The 16,217-nt window shown below is 39.4% G+C and overlaps 1 protein-coding gene across 1 annotated transcript in view; it reads left to right on the forward strand.

Moving 5' to 3' along the window:
• rab26 (RAB26, member RAS oncogene family) overlaps nt 1–16,217 on the forward strand; it is a 96,153-nt gene that overhangs the window by 25,634 nt on the left and 54,302 nt on the right. The window contains exon 3 of the mRNA XM_042507760.2: nt 14,724–14,765. Coding sequence (XP_042363694.1) covers nt 14,724–14,765 — 42 coding nt within the window. The remainder of the gene's footprint in view (nt 1–14,723; nt 14,766–16,217) is intronic.

Genomic DNA, 16,217 nt, shown 5'->3' on the forward strand with positions numbered 1-16,217 from the left:
ACACACACACACATCTTTTAAGCTGTATCTGTCTTTCTCTCCATCACCCATTCCTTCCTTTTCTTATTCCATCTTCTGTTAGTATGATGACAAATGTCAGCACTGCTCGGTAATCACAATGATCAAACTCTAGCCTCTGAGAAAATAAAAGGCGGAGATGATAAAGCAAGGCAACAACTACGGAGATGTACTACTTGGTTAAACTAATTTACTCTCCAGTTTTTGATTATCAGGCGCAAACACTCTCCCTCCTACACATACGAGCCAAACAGGACTGCATCTCGAAAACAGCGGCCTTTAGAGAAGTCCCTCATCTTTGTCAAACCTCAGAGATACACAGTGACTATTCATCAAGCTGTCAGCCTCTACTTTATTTACTTAACAATATCAAAGCCTCAAAGAAAAAAAAAGCTGTAATGTCACACAGTGCTCCTGGAATACTTTAACTGAAAAAGCTTGCACACCGTGTCCTTTTAATACAGAGAGATAACACTTGGGCTTAAGCAGAAGTTTAAGAAGACTTATTGGAAATATGCGACATGCCCTAATAGGATTTCCAGCCTATTGTTTGGATTACACTATCACATCTTGGCAAGGATTGAATGGTTTTTAGGGGCATTACATGTCTTACACCTAAAGTAGGGGGTTCTGTTGAGTCTATTGTTCTGCCCAGACAGAGTCAGTAAGCACCTTCAGCACCTTGTAGAAAATATATCTTCGATAACTTTGGCAATGTTGAAAAACTGCCCTGTTCTGCAACATGATTGTCCAAGTAAGCTAAGTAACTTTAAAGACTTGACTTTGTTTTTGGGGGCCTCAAGTGACCATATCTGCAGGTCGGAGATGTGGAGGAGTAAGGAGTGGGTCTGACTCACAGACTGTGGTGATGCCTCACTGATCGCCTTAAATATGCGTACATTTGGGCCTTTATAAAATGTGTAAATGGGTGAGTCATGAAAAAAAACCCACATGATGCAGTTGTCATAAATGTTGAAATTAGCTGTAGAGACCAGAACCATTTTTGTTGGACCAGGCTGTAAAACATTAACTGTAAAGTTGGTCTTTTTAACATGGGGGTCTTTGGGGATTTAATCTGTTTAGGAGCCAGCCTCTAGAGGAACTGCAGTTTTTCTCACACACGTGCATTGGCTTCATTTTGAAGCCTTGGAGGCTGCCGCCTGATTACGACAAAGCAAAATGAAATGTATTTTCTATGTTTTAGGTCTTGTCCATGCAGAGGGGACAAGGCCTAAAGGGGTATTTTTTGAAAACAGGGTTTTACCCCTTAAAGAAAAGGTTACAGACACACTGTGATAAAAAAAAAAAAAAACTGTCCAAACTCAAAAACACAACTGAGGTGCTGTCAAGAGCTAGCAAATCAACAGGCAGTTATATCCCTAACCCTTACCCTAAAGGCTCGCAAAGAAGAAGAAGAAGAAGAAGAAGAAGAAGTCTAGAAAAAAGAAAAAAGTCTACCTGGAGCAGTCACCTCACAAAGAAGCTAACTGAGCACACTGACGTTAGAAGCCAAAAACTCTAAAACTCTAAATCCTTTCCCTTGATCATTTTCAGCGACCTAAAACACACCAAAACTTACATGCTTATATTGCAGCATATATGAGGAGCAAAGTGAGGAAAAGGAAAGATTGAAGACTTTGTGATTTCCATATTTGTTCAAATGAAAGCCCATAAAAAACAATCATGCTTTACTGAAACAAGCATTGGTGGAACATCATGACATAAGACTTCATAGATTCTTTCACTCCAGCAGTGGGTGATTTCCACTGGGAACCTGTATAAAAGCAGAGGTTAGAAGAATGGTAATACTCTCTCCTGAGATAGAGAGACAAGCGGCACTGACTGAGCTTTTAAGTGGACAAGCCAGACTCACCGTGGTTGGCTGCCCCTGATTCTAAATCTTTGCTGAGATTTGTGACAGTGAAACAAAGAGGGAAAGTGAAGGAGGGAGCTCCCATGGGTCCACGGCTATCCAAACCTTAAGCCGGACTTCTTAGAGACAGTCAGAGAGGCATATCTCATATTAGGCGTACTAGTCTACAGACAGAACAGTCGGGAAGGAGGGGTAAGGCTTGGATTGTAAAATGGGAATTGAGGGATGAAGAAAATGGTAAGGGGAGGGTATTGTCTCAGGAGTTTGATGTGCAAAAAAAGGAACACAAGGTTAAAGATTTCGAGACTTGATCGACAGATGGAGCTGCGCAGGAATCACAGAGGTCAGGCCGGAGCACAGCACGAGGGAATACGAATCTAGGGAGGGCGGGAGAGGGAGGAAGAAAAAAGGCTGAGCAGGGAGGATGACGGTTTGAAAGGGAGGCTGGGGGCAATGAAAAGACAAATAAAAAAGCACAAACGGGAGAGAAATAGATGGAAAATGAGAAAAATTGGGAAAGAAAGAGAGCTATGGAGGGTGACAAATCCAGGATTAGTTGGTCTTATTGCCAAATGCAGGGTGTGAGCCATTCTGTGGCAAACCACTGCAACAGAAGTGGAGGGGAGGGCAGAGGAGACGAGGAGGGGTAAAGGAGAATAGGGCTGGGTTTAGGAGGGCTTTATGTGTTTTAACCTGGGTTAGGTGAGATGTTAATTGTGTTAAGTGAAATCTATTTGTAGCAGCCTTTAGCCAGTTTTCACATAAGGGTCGGTTGTTAATCTGGACAACAGCCAGTTAATAAATGTTCTCTTTAATCTAATTATACAAATGCACTACTCACTTGGCTGCATCTGTTTTCATTTAAATTAACCTTGAAGCTTAAACCGTAACATTTACTTTTGTGCACTATTCAGTCTGCTCAGGAAAGTTAACCTTGGAATAAAACTAAGTGTCTGCAGCCACACTAGCCACTTTTTAAAGCTGCACTTATATCCATTTGATAGTCTTTGTGCAAGGTGAAGTATATAGATGAAAAACACCAGCAAAGTGCAGCCTGCAGAGAGCTGCCATGTGATGTGTGATGATGGAAAGCTGCAGCCATTAGATTCTGTGCAAAGTGCTGCCAAAACTACAAGTTGGGGACAGTTTAACTTTAAGCACAAATTGCAGCCAATGTAACCTTCCCATTTTTTGAAATTTATTGTGTATCTGTGTGTTGTTGTTTTTTTAATCACTGTGTCCCTTCTCTAAATTTGGATGTTTTTGTGGTCCAAGAACACAGCACAGGCAGAACTCATCATAAATAAATTTTTTATCCTCTGCAGAGGTTTGAGGAGTTGCGGAGTGGATAATTGATCTGTCAATCTGATCAGAGCTGATCAGAAGTGAATGAGAATCGCCATGCTGAATAAATAAGAAAAGTGTACCACCTACATGCTCAGCTAAATCTACAGGAGGTCCAAGAGGAAAACATCCCGATACCACTCAGAGTATTAGACTAAGAGACAACCTCTATCAAAAAGGTTAGCAAACTTTGCACCAGGAAAGTATAGACGGTGTCAACAGCACATGAAACTGCTTTAACCCTTGTCAGTTGTTGCACTGCTATACACAATCTATTAGTTCATCTTAAACCAGAAAACAAATATACATGCTTCTGCGTCTTTAATGCAGCACCTTTCTTCTTCTGCTTTCTTATTGATTCTAAATGGCGATTTTGGCTGTTCATCAAGAACAAATGTCCATTTCCTCCAGACTACTTAACTAACATGGCAGGCTGCTCCTTCTGTTTGAGAAGCTTTTGAGAGTGCAGAGTGAAACAAGGTGAGGAATCATGGTTAGATACACACAAAACAGAATGCGTTGGAAGATTTTTTTAAGCTGGATTGAAAGAAAATAAGTGAATGACTGCGATTCTAGAGGTCCTTTTAGACACAATGAGACAACAACACCACTGAGCTCTGAAACCCACCATCTGTGATGGCTTGTAAAGCACCACAAAGACTTTTGCTCCGTCAAGTTAACTTTGCAGGCGTATTGGGCACAAGCCCAGGGGCCCAAAGTTTTAAAAGTCCCCTTGGCCTTGACCTGTAAAATGTCAGTCAAATTAACACATACTGAGACTCAAAATTACCACAAAGAGACACAAAACAACCACAAGGAGACACAAAATGGCTACAAAGTAACACAAAACCATGAAAAAAAACAAAATTACCTCATTAAAACAAAAACTTACCCCGATAAGACAAAAAATGACCTCAAAGAGACAAAAAATAACTGCAAGGAAACAAAAAAATGACCTAGAAGAAACAACTAAAAAAGACAAAAAATCACCTCATAAAAGCCCAAACCTATCCCAACAAGACACAAAATTACATAAAAGAAACACAAAATGACTACAAAAAGATACAAAACAACTAGGAAACACAAATGGACTACAAAGCAACACAAAACAGCCATAAAGTAACACAGAACAGCCAAAAAAATACAAAATTATCTCTCAAACTTACCCTAATAAGAAACAAAATTACATCAAAGAGACAAAAAACAACTACAAGGAGACACAGAAACACAAAAAGATGCATTACAACTTCAAGAGATGCAAAACCAGCACAAAGTCTGTGTCTTGCTTCAATGTAGGAGAGGTGGCAGGGACTTTTTCATATCTCTGCCCATGGCCTGTTTCCTCTTTATCCGGCCAAACTGTAAAAAAGCTGTAATAAACTGACCGTACATAAGCTGTCCAGCAGCAGTCAAAAAAAAAACCAGACAAAGTTAGTAACAAGCTGGTGAACACAGTAGAGCATAAAGAACCCAAAGAGCCAGATATTTCCCTCAGGAGACCAAAAGAAAACGAAAAGGTGGCCAGAAACATGGAGCTCCAAACATTTTACAAAAGTGATGTGGCTTGTTTCATTGATTTCAAGTGGCCAAAAGAGGTCAAATAATCAGATTCAAGACTATTAGAAGACCTCTGTTGCAAAGCAGTTATATGTTGGTAGGGTCGGGGCAATTTAACGTAATCGACGCCATTGATTTTGTAAAAATGCCGATATGTATGTGTGACAGCAATCCTTTCGAGTTTGAGGCCCAATATTTTCAAGAGACAAGTCTGATATTTATTTTTGGATAATTGAATAGTTATATTAAAAAATCTTCACAATTATTAATAAAGTAGTCATTATATTAGTGGAATAATCAAAGAAATACAAGTGAGATTAATTGAAAAAAAATAGATAGGTGCTGCCCTTCTTGCCTACTAAGTTGCACTTTCGTTTTGTTGTCTTGTCTTTGTTGGTGTGTTGCACCTCAGATTGCAACTGTCACTTCTGGGTCTAGAGTGCATGTTTCACTGTTTGGTTTTGAATCTGCAAAGTGCATGTAACACATACAGATAAGATAATATTATCTTTTAATTAACTTCAGTACAACAGTAAAGACTTTAGGAGAACAAAGTTCTCAATCAAAATCAGCGGGGCGTGTTATGCTGATGAAAGTTTGTCAGAGAACGGGGATTCATTGTTTCTTTTTTCTCTCGTCAGTGAAGTAGTTCCTTCATTAGCAATATTTCTGTGCAGCCTTTGTGAGAACCAGTTTTTTTTGACAGAGGGGCATAGTGGTTGTTCATGCTACAGTGCTTTACTTGAACCCAAGGCCAGCGAGAGGAAATGACTTTCTTTTATTTCCTTTTATTTCTGAACTTTTGATTTCAGTAACCTGCTATAGAGCACATATGTCATTGTCATATGAGTGCCTAGAGTAGTTTCTGTATTCATCTCTCGCACAGCCACTCAGGGTTTTCTGATAATGTCTTTATCTGAGCCCCAGTTTCCTGCTAAAAAAAACTTGAAGAGCCAGCAAACCAAAATAATTAATACACATTAAGTCAGCACTAATTAGACTGAGCGCTGTTGAGAGATGCATAGGTAATGCATGTGTGTGTATGTGTTTGTTGTAAAAGCTTTTTGATAAAGTTTGCTGGCAGTTTCACTGTTTACATCCCTACAGTGAAGTAGAAACGAGGGAGAAAATTAACAGCAGCTAAAAGCCAAATGCTGACAGTTTAGTTTGTGTCTGTAAACTTTGTCTGATGTGCTACTCTGCCAGAGAAACACCTGACTGTTTATCTCCTCTAAATGTGTTTGGCTGCTTAACGTCAAAGTCCTAACCCAGACAAAATCCTCAAACTGCTCTACTTGTCTTGCTCATAGACTATCAGTAATTCATTTCTGAGATCTTAGGTACAGAGCGTTGAGATACTTGTACTTTACTTTGATATTATCCTCTTATGCCACTTTATAGTCTACTTCTACTTAGTTATTCATCTATCCATATGTTTTAATTTGAATCAATAAACATTTCACAAGCTGCAAGCGCCAGAAGCTTTTTCACTGGCAAAAGTCTGACAGATGACGCCAGACTTTTGCCAGCGAATGAGCAGGGAGCTTAGTCCACTAGCAGTATGGAGGGAGGCTAAAAGTCTTTGTTTGCAGACACTGTAATGACACAGAGCTTTTTGAAGATCTGCAGTCTCCCTTCAGCTGATTAGTGAATGGCAGGAAATGAATAGTGTTCTGATATTTTATAGACCGATTGCTCTGTTAATGGAGAAATCAATTGATGACTAAAATAATTGTAAGATGCACAGTTATGTTGTATTGGGCTGGTGGAGCTGCTTCCAGTGCGCAGCAGTACTGTGGACGTACACATCCAATGCAGACACTGATTTGGAATTAAAAGTTCAACATTTTTGGAAAAAACACTTAATCACTTACTTGCCAAAAGTTGGATGAGAAAATACTACAATAACAAAGCTGGAGCAATCAGCTGGTTAGCTTAGCTTACCATGCAGACTGGAAACAAGGGTAAACAGCTAGCTTACCTCTGTGCAAACATAACAAAATCCACCAAGTGGCACGTCTAAAGCTCACTAATTAGTGTAAAAAAAAAAAACATATTGTAGATTAACGAAGGATTACTCGGGGACTTTTTGTTCGCCTGCCATTTTCTCAAGTCTCCGCTTGTTGCCTGGCAACCTCACAAAGACAACAAGACAGGTGCTGATGTGCTACTTTTGCTATGCAGCAAGGTGTCACTGATGAACTGTTCCTAGATGTTTATTTGTTATTGTCCTGTTTTGCTGCTTAAAGACTTTAGTGGTTGTAACAAATCAAATGTGTCAGAAACATAACGCCACTTTGGAAAGAGCCACAGCATTAGTGCAGCCTTTGAAATGGACTGATCAAAACAAGTCAACCTCACAGCTGGCACTGGAAATAAAAACAGGGAGTGACTAAAATGATTGAATAAAACTTCACAGCTGTTTTTTTAAGGCAGGACAAACAAAGGAACACAGTTGAGAAGGAAAACATGGCTGCAGTTACAGTATTTTTGCTGATGTCATTGTTTTGATGGTCTTATATGACGGCCAATAGGGACTGCATGTCAGAAAATTAATATATTTTACGCTGTTGCAGCAACTGTGCCAATGCCACAGCCCTTTACTGTTATATATAGCAGGTTATAGATAAATAAACTTTAATAAAATGTTTATCTGTATGATGTTATTGATCAGTCCTCAGGGCTTTAGGTAAGTTCTTGAGCTGGAAGACCTGATTACTCATATATATTCAAAGTAAGTGCTGGTCAGGCCGACAGGGTGATTGACAGATAGCTTCGAGCTGTCTGGTTCGCGAGGCTGCAGATGAATATTAATGGTTATTTGTCAATAACTCAGCATTGTCTGTAGGCGTTTGTGTGTTTATTCTTAGCTTGTGTGTTTGTGTGTTGTTTTGTGTTTTAATGACTGTTGAGTATGTGTTGTTGTGGTCTAATGTGTGTGTTGGTCATCCTTACTTAATGCTCTGTGCATGTATATTTGTGTGTGTGTGTGTGTGTGTGTGTGTGTGTCTATGTGGCGACGTGTGGGTGTCTGCACAGCCCACTAAAAAATTGTCAGTCTGTCAAAGCCCATTCCACAATCTGTCACTTTACTGCTGCCATGCTTATCAGCGAACACACACACCTTCAAGAATATGACTTAAGACCTCTTTGTGTCAACTTTAAACACTGATTTGCTCAGCTCCTTATTGAAGCCTCTTAGTTTATTTTTGGGGATAAGCTGCCAAACTCTACAGGAAATGTGACATTTGATTTAAACAAACATTACACGATAGTGCATGGAAGTTTTTATCTTACAAAATTTGAACAGGTTAATTCGTATGAGAGGCATTTGTATTTTCTATTAAATCTGTGCTCTTTTAGCTGGTTTGTAATAAGCAGGGCCTATTTGGAAAAAGATAATGTCACATACTTTTTTTTTATCAATATTTGTATCAAACTTTTCTGTCAAACTTTAAAGAAGTACTTCATCCAAAAAATGACTATTTGTATATCAATGACTCATTCCATCTTATGTTAAATTCATGAAGAAACATTGAGTTGTTGAGGTGAGCTACTCGTCCATGCCTGTTTATGTGGAAGTGTTTTAAATAGTAATATTTGAGCAAAAACTTAATATGTTTGGGAAGTACTGAGACACACTGCCCATTGTTCGGACCGCCCGAATTTTCAACCCCTATTAGCCCCAAAAAGATTTCCCTTTGGACCAAAATCCTATTTCTACGACAGGCCATTATCCCAAAAACAAATGCCCATTGCTCTCAAGTCCCATTATCCAAAAAAAAGACACACTCCCAGTCATTAGACAAGTATCAACAGAAAGAAATGCATGCAGTATATGTTTCTGAAAACAACAGATTGGCATTGACTGGCATTTGTCACCATGCTGTGGCGGATGTGCCCCTTTTTACTTAAATTTATCAAGAATTTTCTCAGTTTTTGTATTCTCCATTCACTGCAGAGGCGTGCGAGAAAAGCAAAGTTCTTGTCACTAATTCAATCTAACACGGGGTGAGTAATCGATATGTGGATGAAGTATTCCTTTAATTTTGAGTGTTGTGCATTTAATAATGAATGTGTAATTGCAGAGAGAAAGACTACATATTTGAAACCACCATAAATTGAGGCAATAACACAACACACTACAATCCTCAATGAATCTAATAACACGGCTCTTTTTACTCTAATGAGCTGGCGTGCTTTGACCCACATCAGTGTAATCAGGTTTGGATGTGGTTCAAGGTGCCTGTAGGCTGGACCACAGTCATCCTTGAGCTCACACTTGAATTTTTTTTTTTGTGTGACCGCAGGGCTTGTTTTCATCTGAGTTATGTGGATGTTCCTCCAAATATGACCCTGGGAGACGGTAGATTTCGGCTGTAACAGATGGCTGTTGAGAAGTTTTTGTACACGGAGAGAAAAAGAAAGACAAGCTCTCACAGTCGCACACAGCACACTCTATATTTTGAACCTTCTTGAAGTCTTTGAACTTCGTTGCTCCTTCTCAGACTTCTTTTTCTCTGCTGGTCTCCACTTTCATTACTTTGGTTATTGAGCAGCTTGGGCAGACCTTATAATAATGTAAGAGGATCGAAACAAGAGTGGGTGAAAGGAGGGAGAGTAAAGAAACAGAGTGAGTAAGTGAAGAGGTTGAGGGGGCAATGAGAAAAATTGTGGGGATGGGAGAAAAGACGAGATGGAATTGGAGCCTGTGGTTATTGAAAAATCATTACCAGAGCAGCCATGCAGATTGTTTCCTATAAGAGAGGGCAACAGAGAGAGAGAAGACAGGACTAAGCAATGAACAAAGGAGGTGGGACCCCGAACCCTTACATATCAAGCATCTCAGAATCACACCCAGATTTTGACTGAAGTTGAATTACGACTCAAAACACTCACACTTTGAGTTATTTATGAAGTCTCGCTTACTTTCATCAAGAAGGACTATTCCTTGGAGAGAGTGTGACATCACTGTTTTATGACACACCAAGAAGTGTTGTGTTTTTTTTGGCAGCTGAATTTGAAATATAGTGTTTAAATTTGAAAAGCAGAAAATATGCACCTCTTTTTATGTGCATAGATATATGAAACGTGCCCAAGATTATTAACGAATAGCTTAAATCTCATAATGGTGTTAACCAGTCATTTACATGCAGGCTATAACTGACTTCCTACACCCAGACACTTGATAAATACAGGCCCAAGCCTTTGTTTAGTAAGTGTTTGTTTGCCTTTGTGTCTACATGAGCACAGGTGTGTTGGTTCACATATGTGTCCTTGTATGTCATACAGCCAAAAAAAAAACAAATGCCAAGCTTCTGTTTGTCTTTCCAGGTCAGCAACAGCATAGATATGAGACTTTAGATTCAATGTAAGTGCCAAATACAGCCTCAGATTAGTATTATTTTTACATTTAACAGTTTCATTTTTTTGGTGATCCTGCTAAAGAACAACTTACTCATAATACAGAAGGAGCTAAAGGTAATAATAATGACTAGTCCTATTGTCAAGGTGGTGTCAAATCAACTTTATTTACAGTTTTCCTTTAATAAAAAGGATTTAAAAATGACTTGAAGACAACATGAATATAGATCTATGTCAAGGTTTAATCTCTTATCATATTCAGTATGACTAGAAAAATATAATACATGGACAAAACCATGATTTCTGGTATTTCTTTCTATATCAACCTGCTTCTCATTTCTACATCTGCTCATCACAGGAAGCTGATAGATTTCACATTAAAGCTGAAACATCCGCCGGATTGTGTTAAAGACTTGGTTACATAAACACCCAGCCTACACACGGCACCGCTAACATCTTTACTGAGGTGTTAAGTAAAATATTAGTAGCACTTTGTGTCACTGTAGCACTCTAGCTTCTGTTAGTCCTGCATCCATCAGCCATTAATCGGGACATTTCAGTCGCAGCTCCTGCATGAACGAGCCAAATAAACTGCATATTGCAGCAAACCCCCTGTGGCTCTAAATAACCATTACTGGTTACTTGTAATGGTTGAAAGCCCTGAAACATCTGCTCCGGGCAGCTAAATAAAGTGGTGGTGATGGTGGAGCCAAAGTGCAGCAGCAAATGGATTTGAAATGGCTGCACCTGTATATCTCACCCAATGTGCGATTTTGTTTCAACTTTGGCTCTCTCCTTTTCCATTACACATTGTGACAAGCATATTGTTGTGCAATTGGTGCAATTTAGCAACATGGTTATTATATCTACTTTTAAAAAATAAAATGCAAATATTGAATCCAATCCCCAAAAGTCCCCCAGTGTGCAGTTAGCACAGCTAACCCCAGAAAATGTTTGTTACAGCATGCCTATGTGCTGACTGGGAAAAATATTGCTTTGTTAGTGGTAGCCCACTATACTACAGTGGTACCTCTTTTATTTCTTTAACTTCAGGTTGTTTTTGGAGCTTTTTCTTGACAGTTCAGATACTAAGGGCTTATTCTAATCCAAATCTAAACAAATGGATGCGGGGGCTGAGCTTTCTCTTGCAGGGTTGTCTGAAAGCGGCCTTATGATAGAGAAACGTAACAAAAGTTATGGATTGTAACTCAGTGCATATGTTTTGGTGCTGGGTTGGGATACTATAAATGAATTTATGCAGCTGGTACCAGGAGACACCGATGGGTCCTACTTGTAAAAACATTCATGTAAATGTCAGTGAGCTGCTCTGCAGCAATAAGTAAGCAAATGACAGAGTCGGCCTGATTTCGACAGTGTCAGAATCAATAACCCTCTGCAACAGCCATTGTGCAAGACTACTCCCGCACCTCTGTTGGCACAAACTGCTGTGCAAAACCTTATTGTTTGTTTCCAGAGGCTACCCTTGGGGAGTTACTCTTTCCAGGTGTATCTTGCAGTATATATGCTGCAAATGAGGGTTAGAAGATGTTAAGTGTTTCCCATTTGTAAGGTAAACTAACTGTAACTCAATACCCCATGCAATATGTATGAAATGCATTAAGAATGAGGGAGAGTATGTTGTCGGAGAGCGGGCCAATTGCTCAAGGCCTCAAACCCACAAACACAGCCTCTGGATATGAAGTTTAACTACAAAGCAGGGAGCTGGATGTAAACCAAAAGGAACTTTCAGTGCTGGCGATGCAGCGTTAAGCAAAGTGACCAAATAAATTAGGCTTTATTTGCTCTTGTGATGAGTTTATTTTCACGAGCACACTTTGCTGAGCCTCTTGCCTTCAGGGTCGCTCCAGCCTGTTGTTTGAGTTTTGTATTCTACAAACCATCTCAACGTAGCCAGCAGATATTTTCAATTCACTTTAATGGAATGCAATTTTGTGTGTTACATGTGTGCATGTTGACAAGCTTTTTAATTTTGACTGCCCATCTTTCTACTTTGTATTCAGCTATTTTCTGTCATCATAAGGAAGGGCCTCTTGTCGTCTGACCCGCTAACCTGCCCACTATGATTAGCTGATGCTGCCTCGATGAAAAAAGACTTTTTCATCTGCGTGTGAAAAGCAATCATAACTTCAATCTCTCTGCCAACAAATCCAGCGTTTTCTGCTGTCGACTCCTTTCCTGTTTTTCTTGGAGCCAAAATGATCTGTCCTTTAGGGTCTCATCTGAGATTTTGATGGAGTTGTCTGACCAACTATTACTTTTGGTCAGAGTGAACTGCTGTATTTTTCCCGTCACTATCATCTTTCTTGTTTTGTCAGATTCTTTCTAACTTCACTGACAAAGAAAGACTGGGTTGGCGTTTTCATTTCCTGTTCATGTCTCGGCGTACATGTACACAAAGACACAAGATCTGTAACTGGACTATTGATCAGCATGTTGACGCTCTTTTCTGGTTCTGCAGGATCATAAAACCCTTTTCCAATGAAATTAGTGTGTATATGAAGGTTTTCTAAATGTGGGAAAACCCATAAAGTGATAGACTCCCCCTTACACTTAAGAGAGAAATATTCTATTTTTTACTCCACTAGTATTATTCAATAACTGATGTTAAAATGAAGATTACTTTTAATACTTAAATGCTTTTCCCTGAAATCACATTTACTTTATCTATGTCAGTTTCACTACTGCAGAAGTTCTTCTTCTTCTTCTTCCAACCTTTTTTTGATGCCATCTCTCCAGTCTTGGCCATGAGTCTTTGCACACGGCACAAAACCTGCTCTCATATAGTGTTCAGGGGGCGTTACCTATATGCTGACAGGTGACTTGCGATGAAGTGGGATTCATCATTGAGCACATCTGGGTAAGAGTAGATTTAAGAAAAATTTAAAAGAATGATACTGCATGAGGCCCACTAAATGACATTTGTGCATTTTTTAGATGTCCCTCAAATATTACATGTATTTTTCCTTGCGCTGGACAGTTTGTTTCCTGTGAAAGCATGATGTTTTTCTCTTATCTTGGTAAGAGTGCTTCTGACTACTTTTAAAATTTCCTCTAACCTAAGAGGGGAGCAGAAATAAAAAAAATACATTGGTGAATCCCCAAATTCAGTGGGCACTAACAAAATAAGAACAAATCGTTGAAACAAGCGAAAACAGGAGAAAATGTTGATACTTTTTCTTGCATGAGGTCCATTGTTTAATCCACTTTTGCTTTTGTGTTTTTAATTTGAACTGGCTCAAAAAAAAGGAACTTCCAAACAGATTAGATGACAACCATCAGTCTCTCCATAACTCAGCGCTTCAACATGCGAAGAAATCCAAAGCTGTGCCTCATTACGGATGCTAAGCAATGATTGAACAATCATTTTCCAGAGGAGGTTGAGCGAATGGTCAGTTTCAATTTAATTTGTCTGATTTCTCTGTCCTATTTTTTAACACCATCATTCCTATCCAGAGTGGTTAAAGGCCCTTTTTGTTGGATTTTTCCTCTTGGATCAAAAACAGCTGATCTGCTTCTGCAGTTGGAGAACTCTCCGAGGTCTTCATCTTTCACCCCACAGAGACCTCAAAGCTTGTGACTGAATTACAGATTCAGCGGTCTGCTCATCCAAGAAACATTATACTGTGTGCATCCTTTGCATCTGCATGCTGAAATTTTACCACCCTGTTCTGCTTCATGGTAAGAGGCAGATATTGGATGACTGTCAGGATGGAGCATAATGTGTCCAGGGATCATCAGACACAGCAATAGTATCTGAGCAAGCATTCAATAGACAGTGTGATGTGTGTTTTAAATATTTCACAACAGGATAATAACACACGTTTAAAATGCAGAGAAAAATACGGTTGGCGCTTGCACCGATTCTAAACCTGTATCTCCATGAAACATATTAGTCAGGGTTGCTGATATCCCCACTGGGTCCTGACCAAGGCTGTGTGCCCTTCTATCTTGCTTGCCAATCATATCACTTCTTGTGTAATGATAGATTGCAGAGTTAGATCTGCACTCCGTGTGGTAGATTATCTGAAAATGAAGCAGGAGCTGCTGCAACCGGTAACCAAAAACTTGGTGTCATTTTGAAAAGATCCCCACAGCCAATTATTCTCCTCATGAAAAGATATTGCAGCGGTATTGGAAAGCTATTGTGTGTGCATGTGTGTGTGTGAGAGCGCTATACTTGGCAGCTATGGTGTTAGTAAATGATGCAACTCCCTGAAACAAAGGTCTTCGTCATAACAAAAGGTGTGCGTGTGCATTTGCATCATGAAAAAAAAGAGCCTTGCGGAAGAGGCCAGGCCTTTTCTACGCCTACCGTGGTTGCAAAATGCTAACCGTAAGACAGCTACATGCCAATGGACTCTCTTTCTAAATTGTTTTTCCATTTAGAAAAGCGCATTCCCCTTTTGCAGCCCTTGAAAGCATCGTTTAGTGTGGTTCTAAAGTCTCTGTAATATTTTATGCAGCTGTTTTACTCACTTGTGTCAATTATTTTTATCAATTCTTGTTGCAATGCTTGTGTTTAATTATTTTTTCTTTTGTCTCCCAGAATAAAGTAATGACCATTGATGCTGTGAAGGTCAAACTGCAGGTAAGAAAAACGCATCTCTAAGAATCTTCAAGTCTCTGTTTAACTCCTTAAGAGGTACTTTTATTTACCAAAATGAAGATTTATGTGTATTCTTTTTAATAAGAAATCACCAGCAACTGTTTCCCATGGTGCACATACTTCCCATATATCTTCATTCCCTGCTGTGGGAGGGCGAAGACGCCCAAACGATGACTTAATGAGGCCTTGGTTAATCTCTATCAGTCAATTAGCCTCCTGCTCTGCCTGACTGAAGACACCAGAGGGAATAACAAGACTTTTCCATCAGATTATCAAGCCTGGAAGTTATCAGCGAGAGACAGGCAGAGATGCCCATGAAACCTTGGCAGCTCTAAAACAGCATTAGATACTGTCTGATGAGTTTTTCACCTCAATTACACAACACTCACGCTCTCTCATCTGCCATCTTTCTGATCTTTAATGGATCTGTGTTCATCCATCAGTCTTTCTGTCACATGATATTTCAGGTGATTTCCCAGGCGCAAGCTCCATAAACTTCTCCAAACTTGAAAAATAGAATGGTTTAGCTAGTAACAACATCACAGTATGATACTTCATAACCGTGTTTAAGTGTCTTACACAAACTGCTCCCATTTTAACAAACCTTTGGATAGTTATGCATTTTAGAATTGTCTTGATCTGTAACTAAAAAGTTATGAGATTACATTGTGGTGGGTGCATGATGGAAGGAGAGAGAAATGGTGGTAAGAAGCAAGATTACTCCAACTGATGCTCTTTGCTGCATGTTAACCCCTCTGTCTTCCTTTTTTACACTTACTAGAATGTGCAATCTAATAAACACAAAGTAAACCACAAAAAAGAAAAAAAGTGACGTCATTAATTGGGTGTGCTCAAAGTATTATGGGAATTTGGTGTTAGCAACTTACCAATGGCACCACAGCAGATTTTGATGCACGTCTATTGGTGCAGTTACGGTTCAGGTGCTACAATTTGTAAAATGCACAGAAGCACATTTTTTTTCCCCCAGAATTGGTATCCCTATCCCCTCCCTACTGTACTGTGATTGACTAGCATTAATCACGTCAATGCGTCAAGGTCAGAGGCTGTTAGGGTTAGGGCACAGAGGTCATGGTTTGGGTTAGTACTAGCCAAGCCATAGGTCAAAAGTCTAGGTGACCTCCTCTGTCTCATTCTCATGAACACAATATTTCAAGAACATCTTGAGGGAATTTCTTCAAATTTGGCAGAAACATACACTTGAATTCCACAATGTGCTGATTATATTTTGGAGGCAATGGCAAGGTCACTGTGACCTTGTGTCTGTCTCGGTCTTGTGAATGTGATATGTCAAGATCGTCTGAATGTCTTAAATTTCCTAAAATTGGCACAAATGTCGACTCGGACTGAAGAATGAGCTGATTAGAATTTGGTGGTCAAAGGTCAAGGTCACTGTGACCTCACAAAACATATTTT

Source organism: Plectropomus leopardus, chromosome 19 (assembly GCF_026936395.1).
Source record: "Plectropomus leopardus strain MGB_pleo_1.0 chromosome 19, ASM2693639v1, whole genome shotgun sequence".
In the NCBI taxonomy this organism is placed as follows: domain Eukaryota; kingdom Metazoa; phylum Chordata; class Actinopteri; order Perciformes; family Serranidae; genus Plectropomus; species Plectropomus leopardus.